This window comes from Oncorhynchus masou, chromosome 9 (genome assembly GCF_036934945.1).
Source record: "Oncorhynchus masou masou isolate Uvic2021 chromosome 9, UVic_Omas_1.1, whole genome shotgun sequence".
Lineage (NCBI taxonomy): Eukaryota > Metazoa > Chordata > Actinopteri > Salmoniformes > Salmonidae > Oncorhynchus > Oncorhynchus masou.
In genome coordinates, this window is record NC_088220.1 from 57,445,208 (window position 1) to 57,462,461 (window position 17,254).

A 17,254-nucleotide genomic window follows, 5' to 3' on the forward strand; every position below is an offset into this window, starting at 1 on the left:
CCGACTGTGAAAGACATCACCGCTCGGAGTGTTTCCAGGGCCTCCGTGTTTCCTGATGAAATAGTGCAGTCGGGCTGCTATAAATCTCCCCAGTGACTGGATAGGAGGAGCTGGAGTGACTGCTCCTTCCCCAAAACATAAACCACGACCGCGTGCATGTCAGACCAGACCAGACCAGCCCTCCCATGACATTATAGACTGGGGAGACTTGGGAGGTTCCCAATGCTTTCAGCAGGATCTGCCGCAATGTCCAAAGATTTTCCCAAATGAGGGGAAAAAATGATGTTTGACTGAAAGAAAGTATGTTTGGCCTTGGCAGCTCGTGCCCACGTCTTTGTGTTTTCGACTCACCTCCCCTGTTTTGTTGTCGTAAGCGACCATGATTTAGGCTAATGCGCTTGCCTCCGGTCGGTACTGTATGTGGCGTTGAACAGAACACTCATCATTGTCCACCTTCCGAGGGGGCTAAAATAAAACTGCAGAGTTAACTTCAGAAGAGTAGGAGATCCGTGGCAAACAAATGCCAAGGTCCACTTCCCAGAATTCATAGCTGCTCTGTGAGAAATGACAGTTTCTTCAGTCAAGGAAGTATTGAGCTCAATGTGCAACACATTTTTGTAAGGAATCCATATTACTTGTGTTACGTAACTTGTATTTTCTCAGACCTCCTAGTCATTGTTATTTGTTAGTTGAACTCAGAAGTTCTCTCATTGGAATGTATTTTTCCTATTAACTTATCTTCTCTCTCCCTCCAAGGCATACAACATATGTGCAACGATAATAATTGCTCACATCAATCTTGCCAGAGGTTCTTAGCAGGCAATCCTTCATAGGCTTTATAGTAACATTATCTCACAGTCCCACATCATGGTTCCACACAGATGTCAGGGTGTCATCATGCATTGGTTTGGGAGGCCAGCCTCGCTGTTATGAAACATATTAACAATGAGAAGGTGTAAGGTAGTGAAAAGAAAATGAACAACAAGGGCCGTCCATGTCCCTCAACAGTGTGTGGCAACACAGGACGAAAGATCCTGTCATTAAATAACTCAATTAAATGAACATCAAATGTGCCATGAATGATAAATTACATTTAGCCTTGAAGGACATATTCTGTTGAACATATTTTAGTGGCATTTTACAGTATTATGTAACATCTGCAGAGTGTTATTACATGATTTTGATCAAGTCTCTCATCCAATTGAATACAGTCTGGATACAACCACTTTTTGTTTTCTCTCTTTGCTTAAGTCCTACTCAAGAGACCACCAGCAAATCTTCTCTCCCTGTGTGTGTATGACTGGAAACGCACCGATGCAGCGACGCTCCCCATCCAACCTGACAGAACTTGAAGGAATCTGCGGAGAAGTATGGGGAAAAACTCCCAATATATATTCTCCATACTTCTCCGAAGATTCCTTCAAGCTCTTGTCCGGTTGGATGGGGAGCGTCGCTGCACAGCTATTTCAGGGTTTAAGTCTGTGCTCAGGAACCCAGTCGGAGGTCCTGAGTGCTCTGGAGCAGGTTTTCATCAAGGACCGATCTGTTCATCTTTCATATTTATATATACAGTGCCTTGCGAAAGTATTCGGCCCCCTTGAACTTTGCGACCTTTTGCCACATTTCAGGCTTTAAACATAAAGATATAAAACTGTATTTTTTTGTGAAGAATCAATAACAAGTGGGACACAATCATGAAGTGGAACGACATTTATTGGATATTTCAAACTTTTTTAACAAATCAAAAACTGAAAAATTGGGTGTGCAAAATTATTCAGCCCCTTTACTTTCAGTGCAGCAAACTCTCTCCAGAAGTTCAGTGAGGATCTCTGAATGATCCAATGTTGACCTAAATGACTAATGATGATAAATACAATCCACCTGTGTAATCAAGTCTCCGTATAAATGCACCTGCACTGTGATCGTCTCAGAGGTCCGTTAAAAGCGCAGAGGGCATCATGAAGAACAAGGAACACACCAGGCAGGTCCGAGATACTGTTGTGAAGAAGTTTAAAGCCGGATTTGGATACAAGAAGATTTCCCAAGCTTTAAACATCCCAAGGAGCACTGTGCAAGCGATAATATTGAAATGGAAGGAGTATCAGACCATTGCAAATCTACCAAGACCTGGCCGTCCCTCTAAACTTTCAGCTCATACAAGGAAAAGACTGATCAGAGATGCAGCCAAGAGGCCCATGATCACTCTGGATGAACTGCAGCGATCTACAGCTGAGGTGGGAGACTCTGTCCATAGGACAACAATCAGTCGTATATTGCACAAATCTGGCCTTTATGGAAGAGTGGCAAGAAGAAAGCCATTTCTTAAAGATATCCATAAAAAGTGTTGTTTAAAGTTTGCCACACGCCACCTGGGAGACACACCAAACATGTGAAAGAAGGTGCTCTGGTCAGATGAAACCAAAATTGAACTTTTTGGCAACAATGCAAAACGATATGTTTGGCGTAAAAGCAACACAGGTCATCACCCTGAACACACCATACCCACTGTCAAACATGGTGGTGGCAGCATCATGGTTTGGGCCTGCTTTTCTTCAGCAGGGACAGGGAAGATGGTTAAAATTGATGGGAAGATGTATGGAGCCAAATACAGGATCATTCTGGAAAACCTGATGGAGTCTGCAAAAGACCTGAGACTGGGACGGAGATTTGTCTTCCAACAAGACAATGATCCCAAACATAAAGCAAAATCTACAATGGAATGGTTCAAAAATAAACATATCCAGGTGTTAGAATGGCCAAGTCAAAGTCCAGACCTGAATCCAATTGAGAATCTGTGGAAAGAGCTGAAAACTGCTGTTCACAAATGCTCTCCATCCAACCTCACTGAGCTCGAGCTGTTTTGCAAGGAGGAATGGGAAACAATTTCAGTCTCTCGATGTGCAAAACTGATAGAGACATACCCCAAGCGACTTACAGCTGTAATCTCAGCAAAAGTTGGCGCTACAAAGTATTAACTTAAGGGGGCTGAATAATTTTGCACGCCCAATTTTTCAGTTTTTGAATTGTTAAAAAAGTTTGACATATCCAATAAATGTCGTTCCACTTCATGATTGTGTCCCACTTGTTGTTGATTCTTCACAAAAAAATACAGTTTTATATCTTTGTTTGAAGCCTGAAATGTGGCAAAATGTCGCAAGGTTCAAGGGGGCCGAATACTTTCGCAAGGCACTGTGTGTGTGTATGTGTGTATGTGTGTATATATATATATATATATATATATATATAAAATATAAAATCTGAGTAAAGGGTCTGAATACTTATGTAAATGTAATATTTCAGTTTTATTTTTTATACATTCTGTGAAAATGTTTACAATTATTATGGGGTACTGTATGTAGATTGGAGTTTTTTTATAACATTTAAAAAAAATCAATTTTAGAATAAGTCTGTAAAATAACAGGATGTGGAATAAGTCAACGGGTCTGAATACTTTCCGAATAGACTGTATCTTTACTGATTTACTATCTATAATATGTTGTCCTGATCACATCCCTGATGTGTGTGTTCTCTGTCCCTTGCAGGTGGCTTGACGTGAGCGTGGCTAACCTGACCTGTACCCAGTACTGGGTGATCTACCTGCGGGTGCTCCAGGAGGCTGTGTGGCCAGGGGGCAGCCTGCCAGCTCAGCCCCGCCCAGAGCGCAGCCACCAACAGAAGGAGGACACCAAGCAGCAGTCTCTGCACTGCCTCATGAGACTACTGCCAGGTAAGGGATCACTAATGAAGAGGCAGGCTCGTGTTCATTAGGCACCAAATGGAAGGAAATGGACTGAAACCGGGGGATTATGGACTTGTTCAATAAGAAACGCTCATTTTTCCGTTCCAATTATTATTTGTATACATTTTTTTTCATGAACTTTACTAATAAACATGACCCAGGAGTTTATCCTGACCTTGTGACCTGACCATGAAAAAGGAACCAGGTTATAACTTTGGTCTGGAGTCCAGTACAGCACATGATCAGGAAAAACTCCTGGCCCATACACACTCATTCCTATCGAGCTCTGCAAACATCCAATTCATCAGTATTACAGTCGTAGATATTGCTTATGATATCGCTTTAATGTAAATTCAATAATTTCAACGAACTATTGATCTTTCTAAGAAGCCATTTCAGGGACTACTGGTCTTACTATATCCAACTAGCTATGGTTTTTAGCTTATCCCTGTTGAGTCCTGTGTGGCCTCACGGTCCTATATTTGTACTCTTCTGTGTTTACAGATCTTCTCTCAGATATGCTGGGCTCAGACAAATACCAACTAAGCTGGCAGACTGCACTGGAATCTCTGCAGGACCCTTACATAAACAGGTGACACACACACACACACACACACACACACACACACACACACACACACAACAAAGTAACATACACTACCTGTCTGGCCATGATTTAAAGAGCCTGACATCATGGTCTTACAATAGATTATGAAGGAACATGACATGAGGTGTTGATAAAGGGTTCTAAAGTCACGTGATGAGCTGGTTTTGGATCAGTGGGCATCAGCCAAGTTTTCTAGCGTGTTTGATATTATATACCTCTTTCCAGACACGTTTCCAGTGGATAAAGCTGATGATTTCTACATTGCCAGCCCTTTGTTCTTAAAGATACGTTCGTTTTGATTATAGCAGCATGTGTCACAATTAATCTTCTTATTGAAATGTTCAAATAAGGTGTGTGTGCGTAAGGTACAGTGTAATATATTTACGACTTAACTAAGTCCCTGTAGTGTTTGAAACATGCTGTTAGAATCATCAAGAAAGTTGTCTCAATTGTAAGGATTTCATTGCTGATCTAATTTGGCTCGTTGAACCTTGTAGGAGGTTTTGGTCCTCTTCAGATCAAATCAAATGTATTTATATAGCCCTTTGTACATCCGCTGATATCTCAAAGTGCTGTACAGAAACCCAGCCTAAAACCCCAAACAGAATGCAATGCAGGTGAAAAAGCACGGTGGCTAGGAAAAACTCCCTAGAAAGGCCAAAACCTAGGAAGAAACCTAGAGAGGAACCAGGCTATGAGGGGTGGACTGGGGACAGCAAGGAGTCATCATGCCAGGTAGTCCTGAGGCATGGTCCTAGGGCTCAGGTCCTCCTCCGAGAGAAAGAAAGAATTAGAGAGAGCATACTTAAATTCACACAGGACACCGGATAAGACAGGAGAAGTACTCCAGATTTAACAAACTGACCCTAGCCCCCCGACACATTAACTACTGCAGCATAAATACTGGAGGCTGAGACAGGAGGGGTCAGGAGACACTGTGGCCCCATCCGATGATACCCCCGGACAGGGCCAATCAAGAAGGATATAACCCCACCCAGTTTGCCAAAGCACAGCCCCCACACCACTAGAGGGATGTCTTCAACCACCAACTTACCATCCTGAGGCAAGGCCGAGTATAGCCCACAAAGATCTCTGCCACGGCACAACCCGGGGGGGGGGCAACCCAGACAGGTCTTCAGTAAAGACTTAAAGGTTGAGACTGAGTCTGCGTCTCTCACATGGGTAGGCAGACCATTCCATAAAAATGTAGTTCTATAGGAGAAAGCCCTGCCTCCAGCTGTTTGCTTAGAAATTCTAGGGACAATTAGGAGGCCTGCGTCTTGTGACCGTAGCGTACGTGTAGGTATGTACGGCAGGACCAAATCAGAAAGATAGGTAGGAGCAACCCATGTAATGCTTTGTAGGTTAGCAGTAAAACCTTGAAAAAAACATATCTTTGGCCTGTATATGCTCTTGGCCTGTATGCTTTCGCCTAAATCATGCTTTGACGTAAATGGGGGAAATTGCAACACAATTGCAGAAATATCAGGTTGTAATTTGACCCATTGTAAAATTCGCTAGCCACAAATGAAGTTTTCAACATTTTAAACAAACTTAAAATGTCCACCTGTAACTTGCCAGAATTAAATTTTGTATAATTTTGGAGAGAGGAATTGTTGGACAGCAGATTTCTGGAATACTCTTGACCTTTAACCTGTGACTCTTACCCTGTACAGACACCTGGTCTACTGTATCTGGGACCTTCTCCTCGAGTTCCTCGTCCCTGAAACATCTGAGGAGCACTTTCAGAAAACCCTGCTGCAAAGTCTGTCAAAAAACGCAGAGAAACTACCACCATAACAGTCGTGGGAGAGATACTCGCGCGCGCACACACACACACACACACACACACACACACACACACACACGTTTAATCAACTGTGTCAGTGAATAGCCCCCGATGAAAGTCCAGCCTGGCGCATCTGGATAAGTTCCATTATTCATGTGTCGCCACCTTCACCGCTGAAACTTTGGATCCGAGGACATCCGGGTCTGTCTCCGATTTAGTCCATGACGTCTGTGGGTCTCAAACATCGGCAACACATCCGGAGCAGCTTTGATTACCCAACACCTGTTTTCTGTTTGATCAGAATACCTCTCTGATCTCCAAAAGCCCAACACAACAAACTTCCCAAATCCACCCATTTTCCTGCTTCCTAAAACCTCCAGCTTTGTACCAAACTAATTTCAGATGGACTTCACACCATCGTTATCCCTCGTGGTCTTTCTGTATCCGGTTGGAGCTAGAAGTTTACTAGAATCGCTAGTGGTTTTGGAGAAGTCCAATTAGATTTCTTCCCCCACTTTAGGCTTACTGTGTCGTGCTTTGCCCTTTCGGGATGACTTACCTTTGTGTTCTCTGTTATATGCCCCTATTCCTTTTGATCCCCTTGGCTCTACACCGAGCAGCACATGTGCTGTGTTGCATTAATACTGTACTCCCTTACTCCTGGGATCCTCCCTAAGGCCTGGCTCTTACTGATATGGTCCACTGATACGTTTCTGTTAAAGTGGTCACTCGTGTTGTTTTGAACTTGTATGATGAAGGTCACTGCACTTTGAAGCTCTTGATGGCCGCTTTTCCCACGGGCCTGAAATGGTGGTTTTAAGTAATATACTATAAAAGTGCATCCAATTTTCAATGGTCTCTGCTACTATTTAAAGTTATGATGATACATTTTAAGTGCATCACAAACATAGTGAATGGGAAACCATTTTCTGAATGTGCAATCCTACAGGAGGGTGTGATTTGGTTAATGACCTATAATGTACGGTACATTTCGACGTATATCGTTGATAATTTCTTTGAAAGTAGCAGAGCCCTCTCTGGAAATGTGATGTGTTTTAAGAGCATGTTGTTCCAGACAATATGTCTAAGCGAAATCAAAAATGGTACTTTTTGAGATATTTATAATAATGTTGTTAATGTTGAAACAATTAATGTGATTATTATTATTTTTAAATCTAGACATACTCCATATTTCAGAGCACACTATAAGGAGGATAATGACACCAAGATGTCTGTACCACATACTGTTCACAGATCATAGGGTCTTACAGGAGGCATGTATAGGTAGGTCTTAAAAGGGCCTAAAATGGCTTTTCTCAAAAAAGCATGTGAAACATCCTTACTCCCAATTAAGTTTTTATGTGAGAATTGGCAGAACAATCTGAGATGACCCAAATATTTTTGGGATCATGCTGGTGTGCAATCGCCTAACTATGCGTAACTTATGTCTGTGAAACGGGCACAAAGACTTCTCAACATTGGCATTCCGTGACACAAGATGTTCACCGTGTTTGACATTCCTCACTCTTACTGATGCTTGTTATTGCCTTTATGTGTACAGTAGGTCTGACGCCAGGTAAAGCTCATGCAGGCAGCATAGTAGCGTACGTCAGAGGTCCAATGTGTCCTACACAATCCGTTGCACTCTCATCTGTCTTAAAAGAACATAATATTGCAGTCATTCTTTATTTCTGTATTCTTGTTAACGTAATTGATTTATTTGATTGTGTCTAACTTGTTTGTTCGATTGTAACGATGCTTTCTGTGAAAATGTGTGTTGCTCAAAAAGATTGACAGGGATACCAGTGGTACCGAAGAGAATGAATACCTGAAGGAAATGCTTTTAAATTGCCTTGGTTGGAAGAGGTCTCGTCTGTCTTTACTATGTAGTCTGTGGACATGCCTTTTGTACATCGTGTCACAAAGTAGTAGCAAACCCCGGTGACAAGGTGTGTTCTGATGTTGTGCTGAATGTTGTGTACTGTAATGTTTATTCCCTCCTGAACACGTTCCTAGCTGTTACCTCTGTTCCTGTTGACTCCTTTGTGATGAACATTAGGGGTAGCTTGCGTTTTGCAAGACAGTTGTCCTGTCCTAAAATATGTATCACATCACATGACATGTTCAACACAACTAATTTGACAAAATTGTGAGTGCCATTTTCACATGGAACACATTGCAAATCTGTCAGTTTGTTACGTGGATTTTTTGTTAGTTGTTTGAGTACTGAACAAAAAAAGTTTGTCAAATGTACTCTGTATGGTGCCATTATAGACACAATCATTTGTTTACCCCATGATAAAAATAAGTTATCAGTGACTAATTAGCTTACAGAAGTGGTATTGTTCGGCATTTATTTGATTTCTCGTCAGAAGGGTTCTGCACGCAATGGCTGCTAGCTGCTATTCCATTGAAGTCTCGCCATTTCTCCCTAACTTCCCTTTTTTCAACACCTCATGTCTTTCTCAATCGTCTTTCCTCAATTCCTCTTGTCCTATCACCTTGCCTCCTTCTCAAAACACATTGGAGGAGAAGGTCAGAGTGGAGGGAATTGAGAAAATACAATTTATCACTTAATTACATGTCTGATTTGACATTACAATCCCAATTCAGTTTACACCAGTGAAGGCTTTTTGAGTGTGGAATTGTACATATTAATGCTTTGAATGTGACTCTTTGTAACTCTGTCAGTGTGTTATAACTGGACTCCATCACAAGGTTTTACATTTGCTGGTGTTGATAATTTCCAAAACCAATAAAATGGCCTGAAGTGTATAGCATTTGTTGTTCAATATCAAACTAGGCAAAAAATAAAATTGATGTACGTGCTTTTATATCTTATAAGCCTAATTATACGTTATGTTTCTCTTTGTAGGAGATTGCCTCGATGACACAAAATGGTTGTTAATAGTTTGAATCGTTGTGAGATGATAAGACTTTATAAGGTGCTCACGCATGTTTATGACAACTGTACAATACACAAGAACTACATAACAATGCATTCTATTTCTCAGCGTTAGTGTCATCAGCATTAACATGAACATGAATGCAAACACTTTTTCTCCAGACCGTAACAGTGAGGTCATTGAGCCTAAGGCCCAGTAGTTTATTTTGATTTGAGCGTTTTCATTGACTAAATCGTTTATAACTCAGAGCCATATAGCCAGCACGTCCCCTTTAAACAATGGCCCAGAGCTGCAACATCAAACACAGTCATCGCCTCTGTACCTGAGAGCTTTGTTTGGCCTTTGTCTCTCTGTGTTGATCAAACGAGAGGCTATACCATAAATTAACACAGGTGTGAAGAGAGAAAACACTGTCTGCAAGGTGTCCCTGATCCTGATGACGCCATCTTTAGCCAAAGCCGTATGGTGAGTCAAGGAGGGGAGCACCGGTTGACCGGGGAACAATGGTATTCTGTGCAGGGCCTGCTTTGCCAAAACACATAAACGTGAAATAGCAGTGTTATCAAGGAATATTTGAATTAGGACATGCAAATCTGGTCTGTGTTCATTGGGACATGCATCTGAAACAGTTTTTAAAAAGTTTTTCAACGGAAATAGAAATTTGGTGGCATACAGGTAATTGATTTAGCAGACGCTCTTCAGTCCAGGTCGTCCCTCCCAGTTTCAGCCAACTTCACATGACCCTGGTCTTAGCATTGGTCCTTTGTTGAAGTTACAAAACCAAATGCATACAACCACCAACCAATGAGAGCCAAATATTTTGGTATAGATTTGCGGTGTTCTGATGTTTATGGCCTACTCTGGAGTCTAAAAGCACGATCTAATATTATACTACATTGGGGGAGCATTGCACGAACACTGTGACTAGACCAATATGTTTACTGAATAATCCAAAGAAACTCACCCTATGGTGTGAGTCTCGCAGCCTCATCACTCATGTTCTCAAGTAATCTCTTATAAAACGATAGCTGTAACAAACACGTGCATGCAAACAGTCACACAAACGCAAACAAACACACACACACACACACACAGCTTTCTGGCCCACTGTGAGAAGGAGAGTTTAAGTTTGCATATTCATTTGAAACCAAAAATCCAACTATTCAAAATTCTATTCTTATGGATCAGTGTGAAAAAAGAAAAAGAAATCTGCCAAAGCGCCTTGCCAGGTTCCGCGCTGTGCCCTGAAGACAAATGGTTCACTTCCAATGGCAATAAGGAAAATGGATGAAATCTGTAGACCTATCATAATTAAAATCAGAACAGACCCTTGGGAACCGATTTGTTCTTTGCTTGCTTGTATAATACCAAACATTTTTTTACAGAATGGCATTAAATGACCATGAAGTATAATCCAATGGCGATAAAATAAGGATTTGCTCTTAAAATCTATAGTCAAACCTGATAAATAACAGGGTCATTGTCACATGGTCTTTTAGGTACCTCCTTTGAAGTGCCCAATATGAGAAGTCAGACGATTATTTCATGCATGAATGATCTTTTCTCAAAGTACACATACTAAACACAACTGGCAAATCAAGTTGACTACCGCCAACTCCCCACATCTCCAGCCTCACCCAAGACCATCATCATCGTCATCTCTGCGCCTGTTATCCAGCATGGAGATTAGCTAAATGTTTCCCCAACAGGCACTTACGTTCTAGGTTTGTTTATCATGAAAGTCTCCCATCCAACCAAGGGCAAATGTTTAGATATATTTTCTCTGTCAATGTTTCCATGAGGTGCCTGGGATCCACATCAACTGATCTATATCGTGTTACCACAGTTTTCCCCTCTCCCTCTCCTCTCGTGAACGTTTCAGTGACAGCTTTGATTAGATTGAATGTTACGTAACAGCTGGGTGAAGTGGAGATGATAAAAGGGGAATCATTTTGTCTGACGAGGCTATACACAGTAGTTCTGGTCTGGAACTATGGTAAAGAGGGCGCTTTTCTGAACCATTAAGGCTTGGCTTGCCTCCTTAAACATACACAGAGGCTATCTAGTGGTATATCACACTATACATATTATACACACCAGGGGAAGTGGTATGCATAGAAATAGGATTACCAGAAGGGACAATGACCCTTAGACCACAGCAATGCGACCGGAACACTAATGGGTACACACAATATGACTGACATGGTATAATAATTATATTTCTATATGGGTACTGACATCACAAAACTCAAAGCTCCCATGTGAGGATCTGACGCAAATGGGTGGACAAGCCCCTACACAATAGTCACAGACAGACAAAGCTGGTTAGTGTAGCCTAGCTAACCTTGACCATGGCTTCACTGAAGCAGAACCCGTGTTTAACTTTTGCAGAAAGGCAAATAACTGTGCATTATACAACGTAAAGGTTGAACTGCGTTATGCAAGCCAATGGGTTCTGATTGTCCAACTGACATAAAGGACCCAGAAAGAAGTTCTCCCTCATTCAAACATAATCAACGTGTGTGTGTGTGTGTGTGTGTGTGTGTGTGTGTGTGTGTGTGTGTGTGTGTGTGTGTGTGTGTGTGTGTGTGTGTCAGTCCAAACAAACAATGTGAACTATGTTAAGGTTTTACATGTAGTTATAAAGATGTCATATTAACATTTTCACTCTGTAAATGTTTGCTACATTATGATGAATGAGTAGGCTTAACATCTCGGTATTCTCTCTATCTTATGCGAGGTAGCAGCTATTTGAATTGGATTGTGCCTTAAGAGGCCCTGTCCTATTGAATTGGCCAGCTATTCCTGGAGAGATATGCTTGTTGTGTCCCCAATGGCACCCTATTCCCTACATAGTTCAGTCTACGGGCCCTGGTCAAAAGTAGAGCATTGTATAGGGAATAGGGTGCCATTTGGGACGCAACCTCTGAGTGTCCTCTTTTGTCAAACTGTGGGGGGCCTCTGTGATGTGGCGGTGAGCCAGGGAATAGTTTGACTATCTACAGTACATAGAGTACATGCCTCTGCAGGCCACACGTCACAGTGACTGCACTTTTCCACGCCTCCCTCTCTTTAGAAAGAATTTGGAAAATTGTGCCTTGTTGAATCAGAAACCGAGTGCAACAAAGGAGATTGATTTTGTATTGTCTTGTGAGCACTGGTTGCAGAGAATCAGCTTTGCATCCCAAATGACACCCTATTCCCTATTTAGTGCACTACTTTTGACCATGACCCATTAGGACACAGACTCAGTGTTGGGCTGAAAGGAGACACTCATGGATCCACCATAACCTCACATTTATAGACTGTCAGGCCTGGGTCGCTGCGGCAACTGAGAAGGTTCCAGCTTTTAGCTGTCAGAGACTTCTATGTCAGTAAAATGTAGGCCCCGGGAAGCAGGCTTTCAGGCCAATCTATCTTCTCTCACATATCCAGAGCGAGGCCTGTGGTTGCTGGGGTGAACTCCTCCCCATCCCCCACCACCATACAGAAGCTTCTTCTTCACTGGAGAGTAGAACAAGTGAATCGATGAAGCTCCTTTACTGTGGCGGGACATTGAGTAGGGAAGCAAGGATATTGAAAAGTGTCCGATTTTCGCTATGCTGATAGCTGGAACATTTGGGGTAGGAAATGCATGTCTGTTTTCCCAGCATGGAATAACTTCCTCGAGAGAGTGAAAAAACAAAGGAGAGTGGAGAGAATACATCAACAATTTAGAGAGGAGAGGATATAGAATAGTATGTCTCCATTTTTACATTTAAATATATATATACAAATTGTAAGGTTCATTCTGTCATTTCCAAAGGTGACTTTTATGTTATTTCACCCCTGACAGCTATTTCCCCAAGTGAGCAAGCAGTAAGTTGATAAATAAATCACTTTTGATCTTCCATATAGTTAGTTGCTCAGGTTTTGGGCACAACTAAGGCCATAGCATTGATACAAGGCATGCATGGACGGGGCTCTCCAGATGGATGGTGCCCACAGGTATTTGTTGTTGGCACACAGCATAGAGTTGTAATAGAGTAAAGAGAAGAAAGACTTGTTTAAGATCAGCAGGAACCCCACCAGTCTTCATGTCCTCAATTACATCGACAACATATGTTCTCACTGAAAGTTACGAAATCCCTAGAGCTTGAATCACCAACATTATTTGACACGCTTTGGGTTTTTGGCAGTGTTGAAAGGCACACTGTGCCTGTTTTCTTTAGTTTTCTTTTCGTTCTTATGTAGACACACGTGCCAGGCAGATATTTCACGGGAAAGAAGAGCAAGGACGTTTGAGGTAGTCTTTTAAACTTGCTTCGCTTACTAGTAATACCACATTGGTGGACTTATTTGTAGCCTATATGTTTTTCTGTATAATGTGTCTCACATTGCGGCTGTTATTTAAACCTCTCTCCTGTTCATTGTAATAGTGACTTCATACATCGAATCTATGAGCATGATATATGCTATAATATAAACGGGTATACATAGTTTAGCATATATATTACCTTTAAACCTACCTCTTATTCTTGGTGAAATAATCAAAAGTGATTTCCTTTTTAGATAAAATGGTTAACGCAAGACACCACTGCTGCATACCATACCACGCCTATCCTACTAAATGTTGTTGTAATGTCGATGAAACACACTATACCATTAGTTTAAAGATCCCTGACTTCAGTCATCCATGAGACCATGACTGTGTCTTTATTGAGCCACACACTCTGACTTATGTGATCCCTGGCGGGGGTGTGTGTTCATTAAGTATGTGACAGTAGGAGATGGTGAGGAGGGTCACTTTGCTGTACAACAGTGCCCTCTGGTGGTTATCTTCCTGTCAGATTGCCACGGTACAGTATGTCGATTGACAAACTCCCTGCTCTATATTGTAGTTGTAGTAGCTACACAGATAGTATCCAGTGTATCTTTTCCAGTATCAGTGTATCTTAGTTTGCATTGCAACTACAAAATACAGAAGGGTGTGATTCTTTGTACTGTGCTGGTTTGTTAGTTATCTTGGTAAGTAATGAAACACTAGTTCTCCCCTGATATCACAAAAGTTTAAAAAAAATATTAAACATCCTTTATGTACACCTGCACAATATTTTACTCAAAAATAAATGACCTATGCCCCTCTTTATGTTCATATCATTTTTCTTGGTTGTAAGTGAGCACATTTTCCCCCAGGGGGAGCTCTGGTCAAATAGTTGTGTTTTAGTGCAATTCCACATGACTTATGAATGACAACAGGGAGGCTGTATCATAAAACATAAAACATTGGGATCCACCTGGGACCCTATTTTCTCATCTCTTCGATCAGTCAGTCAGTTACCTCCTTTTAGAATGTTTAAATACTCATAATCCGTTCAGAAAGCAGTTTTACCCTCCTTGGGCCTACAAATCAGCTAAGCATCACTGTACTCTGTATGTTGTAATTTATTTGATGCCGAGAGATGGGAGGAATGCAGTCGTTTCATTCAGAGGATTCAGATGTAAATATCAATTTGACTGTGTCGCAATGCGGCCAGAAATCATAGACTGAGAAAATGCTCTCACTCACAGCTGTGACCAAAATCTCTTCTCTTCCCATAATTGACTGCACCTGTCTTTTCGAATGGACAATATTTGTTTTGATTGCTCCAACAAAATGAGAGAGCTAATGCCTGCGATATTGAAAATGCCATTCGCAATTTCAATATTCCTTCATAACAGATCATTAGATGGTAATTTAGTTTCAGTCATTAGGTTTGACTGAACAGTGTTGGTCTGGTATGGAATCCATCACTATTGCTGCCAAATCTAACAGGTGCATAGAATGCAATGCATGTTTGAGAAAAGCCCAAACAGATCACAGAACTTTGTATTTGCCGATGATCATACAGCTCATTAGTCATCTCATTAGTCAACCTACTGCTCTCCTGAAAAACTAAGTACCTGACTCATTTCATCCATCTTTGTATTTGTGGTTACACTTTACACACGAGAGACTTTTAAAGCCAGTGTGCAGCTGTACTCAGATTGTAAGACTTTGCTTTCTTTCCCATGAAATCAACAGTTTCCTCTTTGATAAAGTTGCTTCTCACTGGGCACAGACATACATTCAATGTCTATTCCACCTTGGTTCAAAGTAATTTCTTTGAAATGACATTCAACCGGTGTGTGCCCAGTGGGTTGTTTGCTCAAGTAAATAGGAAATTCAAAATGGCAGCCAATAAAAATTAAAATAATTATGCAAAAGTCAAGACAGTCCAGAAACCCACAATCAATGCTATCTTCATGTGCAGCTCAACACAGTGGAAGAATACAGTGTCAGGATTCCGCGACTGCTCGTTCTAGGTAGGTATCTGTGGGTCTTCATTATAGCTGTTATTTGATTTTTTTTGTCAGTCATCGGAGGTAGTTTTGGAAGAATGTCCTCTAACTGACAAGTTTAGTGTTCACTATTGCTAGCTAGAGATATAACACAACATAACTTTACATGTGATACAATTTCATAGATCAGATTGAATAGAGCTGGAACTGACACAGTATTGCCTGATGTTTGCATATTTGTGTGACAACTTCCGTTCAGGGTATTATCCAATTGTAACTGCCTATACTATTGTGCCTTTGTACTAACACTTAAAATCAAGGTAAGTGAATTGTTGATTTATGATACCACGTCAATCTAACTCCTCGTGATGTCTCAGCTGTTGCTCTTTAGTCAATAAAAGAGAAATGCATCAGCCATGATAGGAATCTTGGGCAAATGATCATCTCAATTCAAGTTAATTTGTCTTAGAGAAGACTCATACATTTCATCTCTGGTCCATCTCTTTATTGCTCGCAAGGGACCTTTTTGGATAAAAAAAAATGGAGACATTAATGATCACACACGGACTCAAAATTGACATCCATTTCCCAAAATGTAGTGACCTTTGCTCCACTGTGCAGCTCCTCCCCAAGCCAAACTATCATGTCATGGGTAGTAGAAGGCAAAGAAGGGGTTAATTCATGAATGACTGGTGCCATTACCGTGACCCCAAATGACTCTGACCCCAGAGCCAAACCAAAGAAAGAAAACAGGATTTATTTGGATAGAATTTGTTCCTATAAAAATGGCTCTTTTATTGGGAGACCTGATGGCTATCAGACTTCTTAGATGGCAACTGACTTTATGGTGCTCCTGATTGGTCAATGATCAAAGCCTGAACCTTGTTTGACCCTATTAGGCTGCAGCTTGATCTCAGGAAAGATTTACATAGGGCCATTTAAAGGGAGATTGAGCGGAGCGTTAACTGGTAACTGCCAATTGACGACAAAGAGCAGATACTGCACAGCGCTGTCATGTTAAGAGTTTATTGCACAAGTGAAATCCTATTGGCATGTCCTCAGGCAGACGCTATATCCTATGATACTGTGCTTGGTCCAGAGTTGTTATGGAAGAATAGCAAAGATGTGCTTTCTTTATAAGTCAGTGGCATTTTGTACAATTGATACTTTGTTCTGAGTTGCACGATAAGGGGGAAAAACACTTTCATGTAGAGGTTAATACATTTTACTCTGTAGAAGGTAGAAATCTTCCCCCTCAGATGGAGTACAAAAAAAGACATTAAATTAAATTGCATGCTGCCACTTTTTGGCAGAAGTGATGAATTGATGAAATAAAATGGGAAATATTTGGTTCTGGCAGTTCAAAAGCTCTAGCGAGGCACAGTCATGTATTGCATCTGCCTTTCCTCTGGTGACAGATGGTCTGATCAAACCTGACCTCCTGCATTGAAATCCACTCTACTTCCCATATCATCCTACAAAGTAACCCGTATCCATTCACCCGAAGCATCAGTCATCATTTACCCCCAAGATTATACCTAGACTAGTCCCAGTTCTGTTTGTGCTGTCTTGCCAACTCCTGGCATGATCAATGGCAAGACAGCACAAACATATCTGGGACCAGGCTAAATGATCTCCACTTCCAAAGGGTACATCACTGTAATGGGTATAGTCGTGCCACTGACAAGACCATCTGCAAGAGTGGAGTTGCTGCTTCTCAGGAGTCTGCAATGTGTTTGTTGAATTCCCGATTAATTCCACTCACTTGTCTCTCAACGGCAGCGGCTGTCTTTTTCAATCATCCTTCTCTAACAGACAGGTCAGGACAGGCTCAGCTGGCCTAGGCGTTTCAATCACAGAAAATAATTGGAAGTGTTGGGTCCTTATTTAAAATGTTAAAGTTAGATTGAGTT

General features: G+C 41.4%; 1 protein-coding gene across 1 annotated transcript in view; it reads left to right on the forward strand.

The window, feature by feature from the left end:
* snx19b (sorting nexin 19b) overlaps positions 1 to 8,910 on the forward strand; it is a 34,140-nt gene extending 25,230 nt beyond the window's left edge. The window contains exons 10-12 of the mRNA XM_064974639.1: positions 3,543 to 3,727; positions 4,244 to 4,331; positions 6,023 to 8,910. Coding sequence (XP_064830711.1) covers positions 3,543 to 3,727; positions 4,244 to 4,331; positions 6,023 to 6,146 — 397 coding nt within the window. The 3' untranslated portion in view covers positions 6,147 to 8,910. The remainder of the gene's footprint in view (positions 1 to 3,542; positions 3,728 to 4,243; positions 4,332 to 6,022) is intronic.
* The last annotated feature ends 8,344 nt before the right edge of the window (positions 8,911 to 17,254 follow it).